The 18,353-nt window shown below is 41.1% G+C and overlaps 1 protein-coding gene across 1 annotated transcript in view; it reads left to right on the plus strand.

The window, feature by feature from the left end:
- Positions 1–18,353, plus strand: part of LOC148520809 (class I histocompatibility antigen, Gogo-B*0103 alpha chain-like) — a 359,871-nt gene that overhangs the window by 68,648 nt on the left and 272,870 nt on the right. Inside the window, exon 3 of the mRNA XM_088475585.1 lies at positions 7,682–7,960. Coding sequence (XP_088331711.1) covers positions 7,682–7,960 — 279 coding nt within the window. The remainder of the gene's footprint in view (positions 1–7,681; positions 7,961–18,353) is intronic.

Genomic DNA, 18,353 nt, shown 5'->3' on the forward strand with positions numbered 1-18,353 from the left:
TTTCTTAGTGCTTATAGTGTGCACCTGCTCCTCCCCCCCCCTCTCCTTTTTGCTGTAACAGAGATGTGACAGCTGCAATGGATATTATCGCCCCTGTGCGTATACGACCCCGCATACCACACCGTCAAGCCCCTTGGTTTGACAATAGTGTTAGTGAACTCAAGAAAAGGGGGCGTAGACTTGAAAGACGATGGAGGAAGACTAACCTGAGAAAGTTAACACTAATAAAACATATTAGAGAATATCAATCAACAATCACCCAGAGTTCCTTTCAAATGAGATCAAGGCAGCAAACAATTGGCCAGCTCAGCTTTTCCGTACAGTGGAGATGCTTTGCAAACCAGCATGCCTGCAGCATGATGAAACCCTCTCCCAGTCCATATGCAGTGAGTTTGCAAAATTCTTTGCAGATAAAGTATCCTCCATCCGGGCTGGAATCCCCACAGTGCCATCAAAGGAGTGCCAAACTACCAAGCCTGCCAAGGTAAGCCACCTGTCTCCCTGGAACAGCTTTGACATAATGGTTGTAAAAGACATTGCCAAAATTATCAGAATGTTGCGACCCACCACCTGTGATCTGGACCCTGCCTCAACTAAGTTTCTCTTAGGGTGTATGGACATGATTGGCCCTGTAATTGCAAAAATAGTTCAATACTCTTTGCAAACAGGCATTTTTCCAGAACCACTAAAGGAAGCAATTGTTAGACCACTTCTTAAAAAACCTAATTTAGACCCTGACTGCATGAACAACTACAGACCAGCATCAAACCTTCCTTTTCTAGGAAAGGTCATTAAGAAAGTAGTGGCAATGCAACTGGAAACCCGCCTGTCTACCCATGATATTTATGATCCATTCCAGCAGGATTCAGGAGAAGACATAGCACTGAAACAGCCCTGGTATATGTGCTTAATGATCTTCTGATGGCAAGAGACAGAGATGATTGTTCAATCTTAATCCTTCTGGATCTCTCAGCAGCATGTGATACTGTGGACCACAGGATTCTAATTGAGCGCCTGAAAAATATCTGTGGACTGGATGGCACAGTCCTTAGCTGGTTCAAATCATTTCTGACCAGCAGGTCACAGAGAGTTTCTTCTGGAGTAAACTCTTCATCACCAGTGCCACTTCCATGCCGTGTCCCACAGGGTTCTATATTATCTCCCATGCTTTTTGCAGTATACATGCTACCATTGGGTGAAATAATCAGATGTCATGGCCTGGTCTACCACAGCTATGCAGATGATACACAACTGTCCTTTGCTCCAGGTACAAAGGACCCCATAACAACCCTAAATGGCTGCCTAGCTGAGCTTCAGGAGTGGATGATGCCAGTTGGCTGCGACTGAACCCTGATAAAACAGAGGTCCTTCTGATAGGTCACAAGTCAGGGCTACAGCATAGCCAACCAACAGGACTTACGCTTGGGGGATCAGAATTACAAAAGACTGAACATGTGCGGAATCTTGGTGTTGTCCTGGATAGTGGTATCTGACACTTAGACTTCAGGTATCAGCCACAATCAAATCCTCATTCTTTCATCTGAGGAACATAGCCAGCATAAAGCACTTAGGGCCAAGACCATCGCAACCATTTTTTTGGCCGCTCGCATAAGCTGTGGGTGGTCACCCACAGCTATGCGAGCGACCAGGAGGCCGCTCCAATTTTAGGTAGGACGGCCCTGATTCAGAGCGAGCGCTCTTGTCAGAGCGTCCGGCTCTGAATCAGGCCTTTAATTCCCTCAGAAGATCTGCCTAAAGTCATACATGCATTTATATCATCACGCCTAGACTACTGCAACGCCCTCTACCTTGGACTCCCAGCAAAAGAATTGCACCGCTTGCAGATGGTACAAAATGCAGCTGCCAGGCTATTAGCCAACCAGCCTTGTTCCAGCCACATAACACCCACTCTCTACTCCCTACACTGGCGGCCTGTCAGAAGGCGAATTGTTTTCAAGATTGGATTACTAACTTACAAAGCCCTACATGACCATGGCCCTAGGTACCTAAAGAAGCTTCTGATTCCGTACCGTCCCCACACGGGTACTGCGATCCGTTGATCCGTTTATCGTTAACGATATCGTTTAACGATAATCGTTTGAAAAAATCATTCACTTTCTGAGTCAAACGATGAACGACTATCGTTCATGCGCGTTCACGTTTGTAGTTTGTAGTTCAGTGAGACTTGTCAACTGAACGATTTTCATTAAGGGAATATGCAAAAATCGTTTGTAGTTCAAAAAAATCGTTCATTACACTTTAAAAACTCTGACAGATAATCCTTCAGAATATCGTTGGTAACAAAATAGTTGTGTGTGTATGCAGCTTAAATGCTAAGCTTGGCCAGGATGAAAGATTGTGGATTGATTATGCTGTCTGCCACAGTCTGAATTATTGAGTGCTGAGCTGATGTAGGACTGAATGAACCAGTTCCTCAGTCCTAGAACCTGTGTAATTTGAGAGTCCCAGTTTAATGGGATTGTGTGACAGTGTGTGGCCCTGACGAAGCTCAAACCTAGGCAAGAACCTAATCCTGGTCCAACTACATCACCATGCCAAATATGCTGGAGCTAGGCACAAAACTCTGACCGTGCATAAAGGACAAACAGACACTTTTTCGCTTATTACATAGATAAGTAGGTGTCACTGGGAGCAGCCTGTACCCCGGGGTATATGTGGTTATCTCTGTACAGAGGGGTTTCAGCTACTGCAGACCCTACAACATGACCCCTTCCATTAGGTACAAAATGTTCTGCACCTGGACTTCCCTCTTAATTTATGATTGCAGACACCTGTGCTGAAATACCTGTCTCATCAATTACCTAGTTCAACACAGGTGACTGCAATCATACATTAGGTGGGAAGTCCAGGAGCAGAGTGTTTTGTACCTAATGTAAGGGGTCATGTTGGAGGGTAGGTAACTGCTGGGTATAATAATAATTCCTGCACTGACTCACTATAACCTGACTGAGGGGGATGATGGGAGCTCAGCCTTACACACTGCTGGGGTCACAGCCGGGGTCTCTGGTAACACTGGGAATATATAATACATGAGTCTGTCAGCAGCGCTTTGTGGCATGCTGGGAGGTATATACACCTGTGCCCACCAGCCACCACCTGTGTGACTGTACCAGCCTGTCACATCTGCAGATCAGCTATGGAGTCATAGGGGATTGCTGGGGTAGGGGGTCTGCCCTGACCTCAGACCATCGGGGTCCCTGCTCTGTGATCACAGTTACTCTGGACTTGGGGAATAACTTGGTGTTTGGAAGAGATGTCCCCGGCCTCTGGATAACTATGTATTACACCTACTGTATTAGCCCAGATTCCATTAGCCATATATGGCTCTATTTACTACAATCTGCATTAGGAATGCAGATTGTAGTGTGATATTACTGACTGAATTTGCATTGTGAATTCAGGCAATACCACAGGGACTTACTAAAAATCCCTTGCAGGGACAGAGCTTGCGATAAAGCTCTGTCCCTGCGAATCCCCTCAGCAGTCTTATCACTGTACTTTCATAAAAAAATACAGTGACAAGTGCTCGCACATGCGCCGGCCACCACTGCTACCCGCCCCCCCCAGCGCAAAGCCCCCCTGGCACTAAGCCCCGCCCCCCACGATCACGGACCCCCCTTAATTGCATTTACCTGCATGATCCGGGCTCCGGTGATGTGCTCCATGCCTCCGGTTTGCTGACATCCCATGCTGCACTGGGACCCGGTCACCTGATGACCAGCCCGCAGTGCAGTATGGGAAACCAGCTGACCGGAGGGAGGACATCATGGAACCCCGAACTCCAGTCCCCGGACTCCGGTAAGTTAATTTTTTTTTTACAATTTTTTTTCTTTTGCAGTGTATCAGCGTGTGGTCTGTGTAGACGACACAGCTGATCACTGGGGCCGGCTCTGGGCTCTGCATGTTAGATCGGAGCAGGAGTCAGATAACCGGGGGAGACCTCCAGGTGGGGTTATTATCACAGGGCCTCCTAAGGACAGGTTAGTCCCAGAGGTGCGCCCGACATAGAGTTAATGTACAGTGTATGTGATCTGCGTCAATTCTTATGCTGGAGTGCCATCTTGTGGACACTTTTGGTAAGGCACATGAAGATTTGTTTTTGTGGCTCCTAGGACTGCACTTTTATGGAAATCTAACTGTATTCTGTATTGCCAAATATCCTGGCCCTCAGCAATCTCCCTGTTGTGTGCATGCCATGGGCTGTAATAAAGTGTCCTGGGTGTTATACCTCCTACTTTTGAACACATGCTTTTTACAGAAAATGACAAGATAAATGACATGTCTCTATTGGGCAGATATTTCTGTTCAAAATCCTGTAAATACATTAATGTGCATTGGGAGGGGTGTTCCAGGGGTACTGCACTATGTCCTGACATTTCTACATGACATTAATAAGTCTTCCTACTTTTCACATTCACTGGAGCAGTAAACTAATCGCCGCATTAGCTCCCATTGAAACCCATAGTAACTTAATGCGTATCTCTAATTGAATAGCTAAAAGTCACATCTGTGGGTTTTACCCACATTTAAAATGTTGCCTTTTTTATTTAATTTAACCCACAGAGCGACTTTTCTCTGATTGGTCAGAGCATGAAACAAATGCTGTGATTGCTGTAATGACACAGATGCGCCCAGCTGTGAATGAGGCCCTTTGTATACAGACAAAGATTCTCACTTTATTCCCCTAATTATATTCTGCTGATTCTCTGCTAATTGCTGGTGTGTAATTATTATACTGAGAGCTGAGGGGGAAACCAATGTGTATCTGACAGATTATTAATCTCCAGCCTATAGCCCATATATCTCCATCTTATATCCTCCATGTATTACTTATTTATTGGGCGGCAGGCTCCATGTTTCTTCCTCTCGGTCAGTAATTGTATTGTGGGATGTGTTGTGTCACCTGGTAATGGTGGCACATTGTGTCTGCAGCATCGCTCATGGAACCTCCCACTCCCACAGGGGGGCACAGTAATATGAGGGATGATGGGTGACTGTTAGAATCTGCGCCTTGGGCAGATGCACATCGCGCCCCAGCATCACATTACAGATGTGTCCTCATACATCTAGCCTCCTTGTGCGTTACACTGCCCTTCTAGTCGTGCCATGCTGTGGCAGGCCTCTGTAGCGTTGAGCGTCTTTTTGTGCATTTTTTTACCTTCAGATGCATCAAATTTGCACCTTCAGATGCATTTTAATCACACTGCAATGCAAAAGGATGCACAAGCCGCTTCTGCTGATTAAAATGATATGTGGCATGCCTATATTCTGTGTGTGACTGCGGCTATATCTGCATGTGTAATGCTATGTTTCAGTGTCACAGCTGCTCACCCTATAACGTAGCATTACACATGCAGATAGAGCCACAGTCACACACAGAGTATAGGCATGCTGCATGTCATTTTAATCAGCAGAAGCGGCTTGTGCGTTCTTTTGCATTGTGATGTGAATAAGACGCATCTGAATGTAAAAAGTCGAATGAAAGGATGCTCAGCGCTAAGGAGTCACACTATGGCATGTACATCTGCGTGTGACCAAAAATGGGTTGTGGTGTATTGGGGTCAGGCATGTCCCACTTTCCATCATTCTAGGGGACTTGCCCAGCACTCACTGAAATGCTGGACTGCCCTGAAGCTCTCCTGACACGTCGCATAGATGCCGTGCGCATGTCATCTATTCACTCTCTGCTCACTGATCCCTTAACTTTCCCCCCACAAGAGGGTCAGTAAGAGGCACAGCAGCACAGTGGGAGGTGTGGCACTATGGGACCACCCACGCCAGGCTGTAATCAGCGTGTCACCAGGGCACCACCAGGCAGGGTGCGGGGCCCCATTGAAACACCCTAGTGGGAACAATATGGTTCTGTAGGGAAATGGCCCCGCATATAGTTCCTGCCCCAGACCCCCTGTGTCCTCTGAGTGCCCCCATGTTACCCCTCTTATACCCTGACACATAGTGGGGACATTTATACCACTGTCACAGAGAGATGCTCTGCAGGAACAGACCACATGAGCAGTAATAGGGGGGATGCTGGATATGTATTATACACCGGCTCTGACATCCTCTAGTGTTTCTCTGTATCTATTGCTGCCAAGTTCCAGCATTTCCAGCAGCTTCATCTGATTATATAACATTATACATCTCACTCACTGTCTGTGTGTATTATACTGAGGCTTAGTACATAGGGATAGTACAACCCCACAGTTATATAATGTCCTCATTATCCCATATATGCCCCTTATATGTGACTTATTATAATGTGACCATATATAGTGGTGCATACCCTCCAACATTTTCCAGTAAGAACCCGGTACATGGGGGCGTGGCCGCAGATAAAGGGGCGTGGTTATGGATAAAGGGGCGTGTCCATGGGGGCTGGAGGCATCGGGTGCTGGCTGGTTTAGAACTTGCAGTAAGTGTTATACTGCGAGTTCTGTATAATTACCGGCGCTGGCGACGGTCAGGGCAGAGAAGCATGGAGGTCAGAGAAGATCCGGCTGTCACTCAGCAGCGCTGCTTAAGAAATTTGGTGAGTGTACCCACACGGTACAAAATGGTACAGTCCCTGTGTCCCGGTACAGACCAGTAACAACGGTACTGTACCAGCATAAATGGTGTAGTTGGAGGGTGTGGTGGTGACATATTACACCAGGCCCTACACTGACTGATCCCCTCCCCCCCCCTCCTCCTTTTTCTGTACAATGGTTCCATCCGTCACCATCTGTAACTCCCTGTGTGATTGGTTGTTAGAAATCGGAGGGAAACTGCAGCCAATGAGCTGCCTGCCAGAGACTTCACACCTGATTTGTCAATAGAATTGTGTGACAGCTTGGTGTAACCAATCAGTGGTGAGCAGCTTCCCCTCAGTGACAGAATATAATTGTGTCCTCACACTGTGACTGATCCCTTATTCCTGCTCCTATTGGATGATCAGATCATGTGACCTGGTGTCCTCAGTAATGGGGGAGCTGTGCTGTCACACACATTACATATTACATGTTACACACGTGATGTAACACACATTATATACTACATAAGATGTCACACACATTACATATTACATGTTACACACAGGTTGGATATGCTGCTGGTCAGAATATAAACAGCGATAGGTACAGTAAGTATAGTACAACTAACCCTTATCCCCATCCTAACCCTAATGCTGGGATGCTGCCTACATCATGTCACACACATTGTATATTACATGTTACACACGTGATGTCACACACATTGTATATTACATGTTACACACGTGATGTCACACACATTGTATATTACATGTTACACACGTGATGTCACACACATTGTATATTACATGTTACACACGTGATGTCACACACATTGTATATTACATGTTACACACGTGATGTCACACACATTGTATATTACATGTTACACACGTGATGTCACACACATTGTATATTACATGTTACACACGTGATGTCACACACATTGTATATTACATGTTACACATGTGATGCCACAGACATTAGATATTACATGTTACGTATATTATGTTACATATGTTATGTTACATACACTTTATACTATATGTTACACACATGACGTCACACATTATATACTACATGTTACACACACACACAATGACATGACGCAACGTGTTCTGCTCCCGTGTAACGTGTCCCTGTGCTGTGTGCAGGTTTCCATTCTGTCCAGTGGATGTCCGGCTGTGAGCTGAGAGATGACGGCAGCACCGCGGGGTATAATCAGCACGGATATGACGGGAGAGATTTCACTCACCTAGACACAGAGAGATGGATCTATATCCCCACCATGCACGAGGCTCAGATCACTGCACAGAGATGGAACAGTCCCGATGTACGAGAGGGGGAGAGAAACAAGATTTATCTGGAGAATGAATGTATAGAGGCACTGAGGAGATACATCACCTATGGGAGAGATGATCTGGAGAAGAGAGGTGACAGCACACATTATATACACTGTATCTATATACCTGTATCACATTTATATTACACCTCATCATACATCCCTATCACTTATACTGGTCATTTCCTCATGTGTCTCATTACATTATACTGTCCTGTACTCAGTGCTGTAACAATGGGAGAGATGATCTGGAGAAGAGAGGTGACACCACACATTATATACACTGTATCTATATACCTATATCACATTTATATTACACCTCATCATACATCCCTATCACTTATACTGGTCATTTCCTCATGTGTCTCATTACATTATACTGTCCTGTACTCAGTGGTGTAACAATGGGAGAGATGATCTGGAGAAGAGAGGTGACAGCACACATTATATACACTGTATCTATATACCTATATCACATTTATATTACACCTCATCATACATCCCTATCACTTATACTGGTCATTTCCTCATGTGTCTCATTACATTATACTGTCCTGTACTCAGTGGTGTAACAATGGGAGAGATGATCTGGAGAAGAGAGGTGACACCACACATTATATACACTGTATCTATATACCTGTATCTCATTTATATTACACCTCATCATACATCCCTATCAGTTATACTGGTCATTTCCTCATGTGTCTCATGACATTATACTGTCCTGTACTCAGTGGTGTAACAATGTGAGAGATGATCTGGAGAAGAGAGGTGACACCACACATTATATACACTGTATCTATATACCTATATCACATTTATATTACACCTCATCATACATCCCTATCACTTATACTGGTCATTTCCTCATGTGTCTCATTACATTATACTGTCCTGTACTCAGTGGTGTAACAATGGGAGAGATGATCTGGAGAAGAGAGGTGACACCACACATTATATACACTGTATCTATATACCTGTATCTCATTTATATTACACCTCATCATACATCCCTATCAGTTATACTGGTCATTTCCTCATGTGTCTCATGACATTATACTGTCCTGTACTCAGTGGTGTAACAATGTGAGAGATGATCTGGAGAAGAGAGGTGACACCACACATTATATACACTGTATCTATATACCTATATCACATTTATATTACACCTCATCATACATCCCTATCACTTATACTGGTCATTTCCTCATGTGTCTCATTACATTATACTGTCCTGTACTCAGTGGTGTAACAATGGGAGAGATGATCTGGAGAAGAGAGGTGACACCACACATTATATACACTGTATCTATATACCTGTATCACATTTATATTACACCTCATCATACATCCCTATCACTTATACTGGTCATTTCCTCATGTGTCTCATTACATTATACTGTCCTGTACTCAGTGCTGTAACAATGGGAGAGATGATCTGGAGAAGAGAGGTGACACCACACATTATATACACTGTATCTATATACCTGTATCTCATTTATATTACACCTCATCATACATCCCTATCAGTTATACTGGTCATTTCCTCATGTGTCTCATGACATTATACTGTCCTGTACTCAGTGGTGTAACAATGTGAGAGATGATCTGGAGAAGAGAGGTGACACCACACATTATATACACTGTATCTATATACCTATATCACATTTATATTACACCTCATCATACATCCCTATCACTTATACTGGTCATTTCCTCATGTGTCTCATTACATTATACTGTCCTGTACTCAGTGGTGTAACAATGGGAGAGATGATCTGGAGAAGAGAGGTGACAGCACACATTATATACACTGTATCTATATACCTGTATCACATTTATATTACACCTCATCATACATCCCTATCACTTATACTGGTCATTTCCTCATGTGTCTCATTACATTATACTGTCCTGTACTCAGTGGTGTAACAATGGGAGAGATGATCTGGAGAAGAGAGGTGACACCACACATTATATACACTGTATCTATATACCTATATCACATTTATATTACACCTCATCATACATCCCTATCACTTATACTGGTCATTTCCTCATGTGTCTCATTACATTATACTGTCCTGTACTCAGTGGTGTAACAATGGGAGAGATGATCTGGAGAAGAGAGGTGACAGCACACATTATATACACTGTATCTATATACCTATATCACATTTATATTACACCTCATCATACATCCCTATCACTTATACTGGTCATTTCCTCATGTGTCTCATTACATTATACTGTCCTGTACTCAGTGCTGTAACAATGGGAGAGATGATCTGGAGAAGAGAGGTGACACCACACATTATATACACTGTATCTATATACCTATATCACATTTATATTACACCTCATCATACATCCCTATCACTTATACTGGTCATTTCCTCATGTGTCTCATTACATTATACTGTCCTGTACTCAGTGGTGTAACAATGGGAGAGATGATCTGGAGAAGAGAGGTGACACCACACATTATATACACTGTATCTATATACCTGTATCTCATTTATATTACACCTCATCATACATCCCTATCAGTTATACTGGTCATTTCCTCATGTGTCTCATGACATTATACTGTCCTGTACTCAGTGGTGTAACAATGTGAGAGATGATCTGGAGAAGAGAGGTGACACCACACATTATATACACTGTATCTATATACCTATATCACATTTATATTACACCTCATCATACATCCCTATCACTTATACTGGTCATTTCCTCATGTGTCTCATTACATTATACTGTCCTATACTCAGTGGTGTAACAATGGGAGAGATGATCTGGAGAAGAGAGGTGACACCACACATTATATACACTGTATCTATATACCTGTATCACATTTATATTACACCTCATCATACATCCCTATCACTTATACTGGTCATTTCCTCATGTGTCTCATTACATTATACTGTCCTGTACTCAGTGCTGTAACAATGGGAGAGATGATCTGGAGAAGAGAGGTGACACCACACATTATATACACTGTATCTATATACCTGTATCTCATTTATATTACACCTCATCATACATCCCTATCAGTTATACTGGTCATTTCCTCATGTGTCTCATGACATTATACTGTCCTGTACTCAGTGGTGTAACAATGTGAGAGATGATCTGGAGAAGAGAGGTGACACCACACATTATATACACTGTATCTATATACCTATATCACATTTATATTACACCTCATCATACATCCCTATCACTTATACTGGTCATTTCCTCATGTGTCTCATTACATTATACTGTCCTGTACTCAGTGGTGTAACAATGGGAGAGATGATCTGGAGAAGAGAGGTGACAGCACACATTATATACACTGTATCTATATACCTGTATCACATTTATATTACACCTCATCATACATCCCTATCACTTATACTGGTCATTTCCTCATGTGTCTCATTACATTATACTGTCCTGTACTCAGTGGTGTAACAATGGGAGAGATGATCTGGAGAAGAGAGGTGACACCACACATTATATACACTGTATCTATATACCTATATCACATTTATATTACACCTCATCATACATCCCTATCACTTATACTGGTCATTTCCTCATGTGTCTCATTACATTATACTGTCCTGTACTCAGTGGTGTAACAATGGGAGAGATGATCTGGAGAAGAGAGGTGACAGCACACATTATATACACTGTATCTATATACCTATATCACATTTATATTACACCTCATCATACATCCCTATCACTTATACTGGTCATTTCCTCATGTGTCTCATTACATTATACTGTCCTGTACTCAGTGCTGTAACAATGGGAGAGATGATCTGGAGAAGAGAGGTGACACCACACATTATATACACTGTATCTATATACCTATATCACATTTATATTACACCTCATCATACATCCCTATCACTTATACTGGTCATTTCCTCATGTGTCTCATTACATTATACTGTCCTGTACTCAGTGGTGTAACAATGGGAGAGATGATCTGGAGAAGAGAGGTGACACCACACATTATATACACTGTATCTATATACCTGTATCTCATTTATATTACACCTCATCATACATCCCTATCAGTTATACTGGTCATTTCCTCATGTGTCTCATGACATTATACTGTCCTGTACTCAGTGGTGTAACAATGTGAGAGATGATCTGGAGAAGAGAGGTGACACCACACATTATATACACTGTATCTATATACCTATATCACATTTATATTACACCTCATCATACATCCCTATCACTTATACTGGTCATTTCCTCATGTGTCTCATTACATTATACTGTCCTGTACTCAGTGGTGTAACAATGGGAGAGATGATCTGGAGAAGAGAGGTGACACCACACATTATATACACTGTATCTATATACCTGTATCACATTTATATTACACCTCATCATACATCCCTATCACTTATACTGGTCATTTCCTCATGTGTCTCATTACATTATACTGTCCTGTACTCAGTGCTGTAACAATGGGAGAGATGATCTGGAGAAGAGAGGTGACACCACACATTATATACACTGTATCTATATACCTGTATCTCATTTATATTACACCTCATCATACATCCCTATCAGTTATACTGGTCATTTCCTCATGTGTCTCATGACATTATACTGTCCTGTACTCAGTGGTGTAACAATGTGAGAGATGATCTGGAGAAGAGAGGTGACACCACACATTATATACCCTGTATCTATATACCTATATCACATTTATATTACACCTCATCATACATCCCTATCACTTATACTGGTCATTTCCTCATGTGTCTCATTACATTATACTGTCCTGTACTCAGTGGTGTAACAATGGGAGAGATGATCTGGAGAAGAGAGGTGACAGCACACATTATATACACTGTATCTATATACCTGTATCACATTTATATTACACCTCATCATACATCCCTATCACTTATACTGGTCATTTCCTCATGTGTCTCATTACATTATACTGTCCTGTACTCAGTGGTGTAACAATGGGAGAGATGATCTGGAGAAGAGAGGTGACACCACACATTATATACACTGTATCTATATACCTATATCACATTTATATTACACCTCATCATACATCCCTATCACTTATACTGGTCATTTCCTCATGTGTCTCATTACATTATACTGTCCTGTACTCAGTGGTGTAACAATGGGAGAGATGATCTGGAGAAGAGAGGTGACAGCACACATTATATACACTGTATCTATATACCTATATCACATTTATATTACACCTCATCATACATCCCTATCACTTATACTGGTCATTTCCTCATGTGTCTCATTACATTATACTGTCCTGTACTCAGTGCTGTAACAATGGGAGAGATGATCTGGAGAAGAGAGGTGACACCACACATTATATACACTGTATCTATATACCTGTATCTCATTTATATTACACCTCATCATACATCCCTATCAGTTATACTGGTCATTTCCTCATGTGTCTCATGACATTATACTGTCCTGTACTCAGTGGTGTAACAATGTGAGAGATGATCTGGAGAAGAGAGGTGACACCACACATTATATACACTGTATCTATATACCTATATCACATTTATATTACACCTCATCATACATCCCTATCAGTTATACTGGTCATTTCCTCATGTGTCTCATTACATTATACTGTCCTGTACTCAGTGGTGTAACAATGGGAGAGATGATCTGGAGAAGAGAGGTGACAGCACACATTATATACACTGTATCTATATACCTGTATCACATTTATATTACACCTCATCATACATCCCTATCACTTATACTGGTCATTTCCTCATGTGTCTCATTACATTATACTGTCCTGTACTCAGTGGTGTAACAATGGGAGAGATGATCTGGAGAAGAGAGGTGACACCACACATTATATACACTGTATCTATATACCTATATCACATTTATATTACACCTCATCATACATCCCTATCACTTATACTGGTCATTTCCTCATGTGTCTCATTACATTATACTGTCCTGTACTCAGTGGTGTAACAATGGGAGAGATGATCTGGAGAAGAGAGGTGACAGCACACATTATATACACTGTATCTATATACCTATATCACATTTATATTACACCTCATCATACATCCCTATCACTTATACTGGTCATTTCCTCATGTGTCTCATTACATTATACTGTCCTGTACTCAGTGCTGTAACAATGGGAGAGATGATCTGGAGAAGAGAGGTGACACCACACATTATATACACTGTATCTATATACCTGTATCTCATTTATATTACACCTCATCATACATCCCTATCAGTTATACTGGTCATTTCCTCATGTGTCTCATGACATTATACTGTCCTGTACTCAGTGGTGTAACAATGTGAGAGATGATCTGGAGAAGAGAGGTGACACCACACATTATATACACTGTATCTATATACCTATATCACATTTATATTACACCTCATCATACATCCCTATCACTTATACTGGTCATTTCCTCATGTGTCTCATGACATTATACTGTCCTGTACTCAGTGGTGTAACAATGTGAGAGATGATCTGGAGAAGAGAGGTGACACCACACATTATATACACTGTATCTATATACCTATATCACATTTATATTACACCTCATCATACATCCCTATCACTTATACTGGTCATTTCCTCATGTGTCTCATTACATTATACTGTCCTGTACTCAGTGGTGTAACAGTGGGAGAGATGATCTGGAGAAGAGATGTGACACCACACATTATATACACTGTATCTATATACCTATATCACATTTATATTACACCTCATCATACATCCCTATCACTTATACTGGTCATTTCCTCATGTGTCTCATTACATTATACTGTCCTGTACTCAGTGGTGTAACAATGGGAGAGATGATCTGGAGAAGAGAGGTGACAGCACACATTATATACACTGTATCTATATACCTATATCACATTTATATTACACCTCATCATACATCCCTATCACTTATACTGGTCATTTCCTCATGTGTCTCATTACATTATACTGTCCTGTACTCAGTGCTGTAACAATGGGAGAGATGATCTGGAGAAGAGAGGTGACACCACACATTATATACACTGTATCTATATACCTGTATCTCATTTATATTACACCTCATCATACATCCCTATCAGTTATACTGGTCATTTCCTCATGTGTCTCATGACATTATACTGTCCTGTACTCAGTGGTGTAACAATGTGAGAGATGATCTGGAGAAGAGAGGTGACACCACACATTATATACACTGTATCTATATACCTATATCACATTTATATTACACCTCATCATACATCCCTATCACTTATACTGGTCATTTCCTCATGTGTCTCATTACATTATACTGTCCTGTACTCAGTGGTGTAACAATGGGAGAGATGATCTGGAGAAGAGAGGTGACAGCACACATTATATACACTGTATCTATATACCTATATCACATTTATATTACACCTCATCATACATCCCTATCACTTATACTGGTCATTTCCTCATGTGTCTCATTACATTATACTGTCCTGTACTCAGTGCTGTAACAATGGGAGAGATGATCTGGAGAAGAGAGGTGACACCACACATTATATACACTGTATCTATATACCTATATCACATTTATATTACACCTCATCATACATCCCTATCACTTATACTGGTCATTTCCTCATGTGTCTCATTACATTATACTGTCCTGTACTCAGTGGTGTAACAATGGGAGAGATGATCTGGAGAAGAGAGGTGACAGCACACATTATATATACTGTATCTATATACCTGTATCACATTTATATTACACCTCATCATACATCCCTATCACTTATACTGGTCATTTCCTCATGTGTCTAATTACATTATACTGTCCTGTACTCAGTGGTGTAACAATGGGAGAGATGATCTGGAGAAGAGAGGTGACACCACACATTATATACACTGTATCTATATACCTGTATCACATTTATATTACACCTCATCATACATCCCTATCACTTATACTGGTCATTTCCTCATGTGTCTCATTACATTATACTGTCCTGTACTCAGTGGTGTAACAATGGGAGAGATGATCTGGAGAAGAGAGGTGACACCACACATTATATACACTGTATCTATATACCTATATCACATTTATATTACACCTCATCATACATCCCTATCACTTATACTGGTCATTTCCTCATGTGTCTCATTACATTATACTGTCCTGTACTCAGTGGTGTAACAATGGGAGAGATGATCTGGAGAAGAGAGGTGACAGCACACATTATATACACTGTATCTATATACCTATATCACATTTATATTACACCTCATCATACATCCCTATCAGTTATACTGGTCATTTCCTCATGTGTCTCATGACATTATACTGTCCTGTACTCAGTGGTGTAACAATGTGAGAGATGATCTGGAGAAGAGAGGTGACACCACACATTATATACACTGTATCTATATACCTATATCACATTTATATTACACCTCATCATACATCCCTATCACTTATACTGGTCATTTCCTCATGTGTCTCATTACATTATACTGTCCTGTACTCAGTGGTGTAACAATGGGAGAGATGATCTGGAGAAGAGAGGTGACAGCACACATTATATACACTGTATCTATATACCTATATCACATTTATATTACACCTCATCATACATCCCTATCACTTATACTGGTCATTTCCTCATGTGTCTCATTACATTATACTGTCCTGTACTCAGTGCTGTAACAATGGGAGAGATGATCTGGAGAAGAGAGGTGACACCACACATTATATACACTGTATCTATATACCTATATCACATTTATATTACACCTCATCATACATCCCTATCACTTATACTGGTCATTTCCTCATGTGTCTCATTACATTATACTGTCCTGTACTCAGTGGTGTAACAATGGGAGAGATGATCTGGAGAAGAGAGGTGACACCACACATTATATACACTGTATCTATATACCTATATCACATTTATATTACACCTCATCATACATCCCTATCACTTATACTGGTCATTTCCTCATGTGTCTAATTACATTATACTGTCCTGTACTCAGTGGTGTAACAATGGGAGAGATGATCTGGAGAAGAGAGGTGACACCACACATTATATACACTGTATCTATATACCTGTATCACATTTATATTACACCTCATCATACATCCCTATCACTTATACTGGTCATTTCCTCATGTGTCTCATTACATTATACTGTCCTGTACTCAGTGGTGTAACAATGGGAGAGATGATCTGGAGAAGAGAGGTGACAGCACACATTATATACACTGTATCTATATACCTATATCACATTTATATTACACCTCATCATACATCCCTATCACTTATACTGGTCATTTCCTCATGTGTCTCATTACATTATACTGTCCTGTACTCAGTGGTGTAACAGTGGGAGAGATGATCTGGAGAAGAGATGTGACACCACACATTATATACACTGTATCTATATACCTATATCACATTTATATTACACCTCATCATACATCCCTATCACTTATACTGGTCATTTCCTCATGTGTCTCATTACATTATACTGTCCTGTACTCAGTGGTGTAACAATGGGAGAGATGATCTGGAGAAGAGAGGTGACAGCACACATTATATACACTGTATCTATATACCTATATCACATTTATATTACACCTCATCATACATCCCTATCACTTATACTGGTCATTTCCTCATGTGTCTCATTACATTATACTGTCCTGTACTCAGTGCTGTAACAATGGGAGAGATGATCTGGAGAAGAGAGGTGACACCACACATTATATACACTGTATCTATATACCTGTATCTCATTTATATTACACCTCATCATACATCCCTATCAGTTATACTGGTCATTTCCTCATGTGTCTCATGACATTATACTGTCCTGTACTCAGTGGTGTAACAATGTGAGAGATGATCTGGAGAAGAGAGGTGACACCACACATTATATACACTGTATCTATATACCTATATCACATTTATATTACACCTCATCATACATCCCTATCACTTATACTGGTCATTTCCTCATGTGTCTCATTACATTATACTGTCCTGTACTCAGTGGTGTAACAGTGGGAGAGATGATCTGGAGAAGAGATGTGACACCACACATTATATACACTGTATCTATATACCTATATCACATTTATATTACACCTCATCATACATCCCTATCACTTATACTGGTCATTTCCTCATGTGTCTCATTACATTATACTGTCCTGTACTCAGTGGTGTAACAATGGGAGAGATGATCTGGAGAAGAGAGGTGACAGCACACATTATATACACTGTATCTATATACCTATATCACATTTATATTACACCTCATCATACATCCCTATCACTTATACTGGTCATTTCCTCATGTGTCTCATTACATTATACTGTCCTGTACTCAGTGCTGTAACAATGGGAGAGATGATCTGGAGAAGAGAGGTGACACCACACATTATATACAC

This window comes from Taudactylus pleione, unplaced genomic scaffold (assembly GCF_031769625.1).
Source record: "Taudactylus pleione unplaced genomic scaffold, aTauple2 ptg000174l, whole genome shotgun sequence".
Taxonomy (NCBI): Eukaryota; Metazoa; Chordata; class Amphibia; order Anura; family Myobatrachidae; genus Taudactylus; species Taudactylus pleione.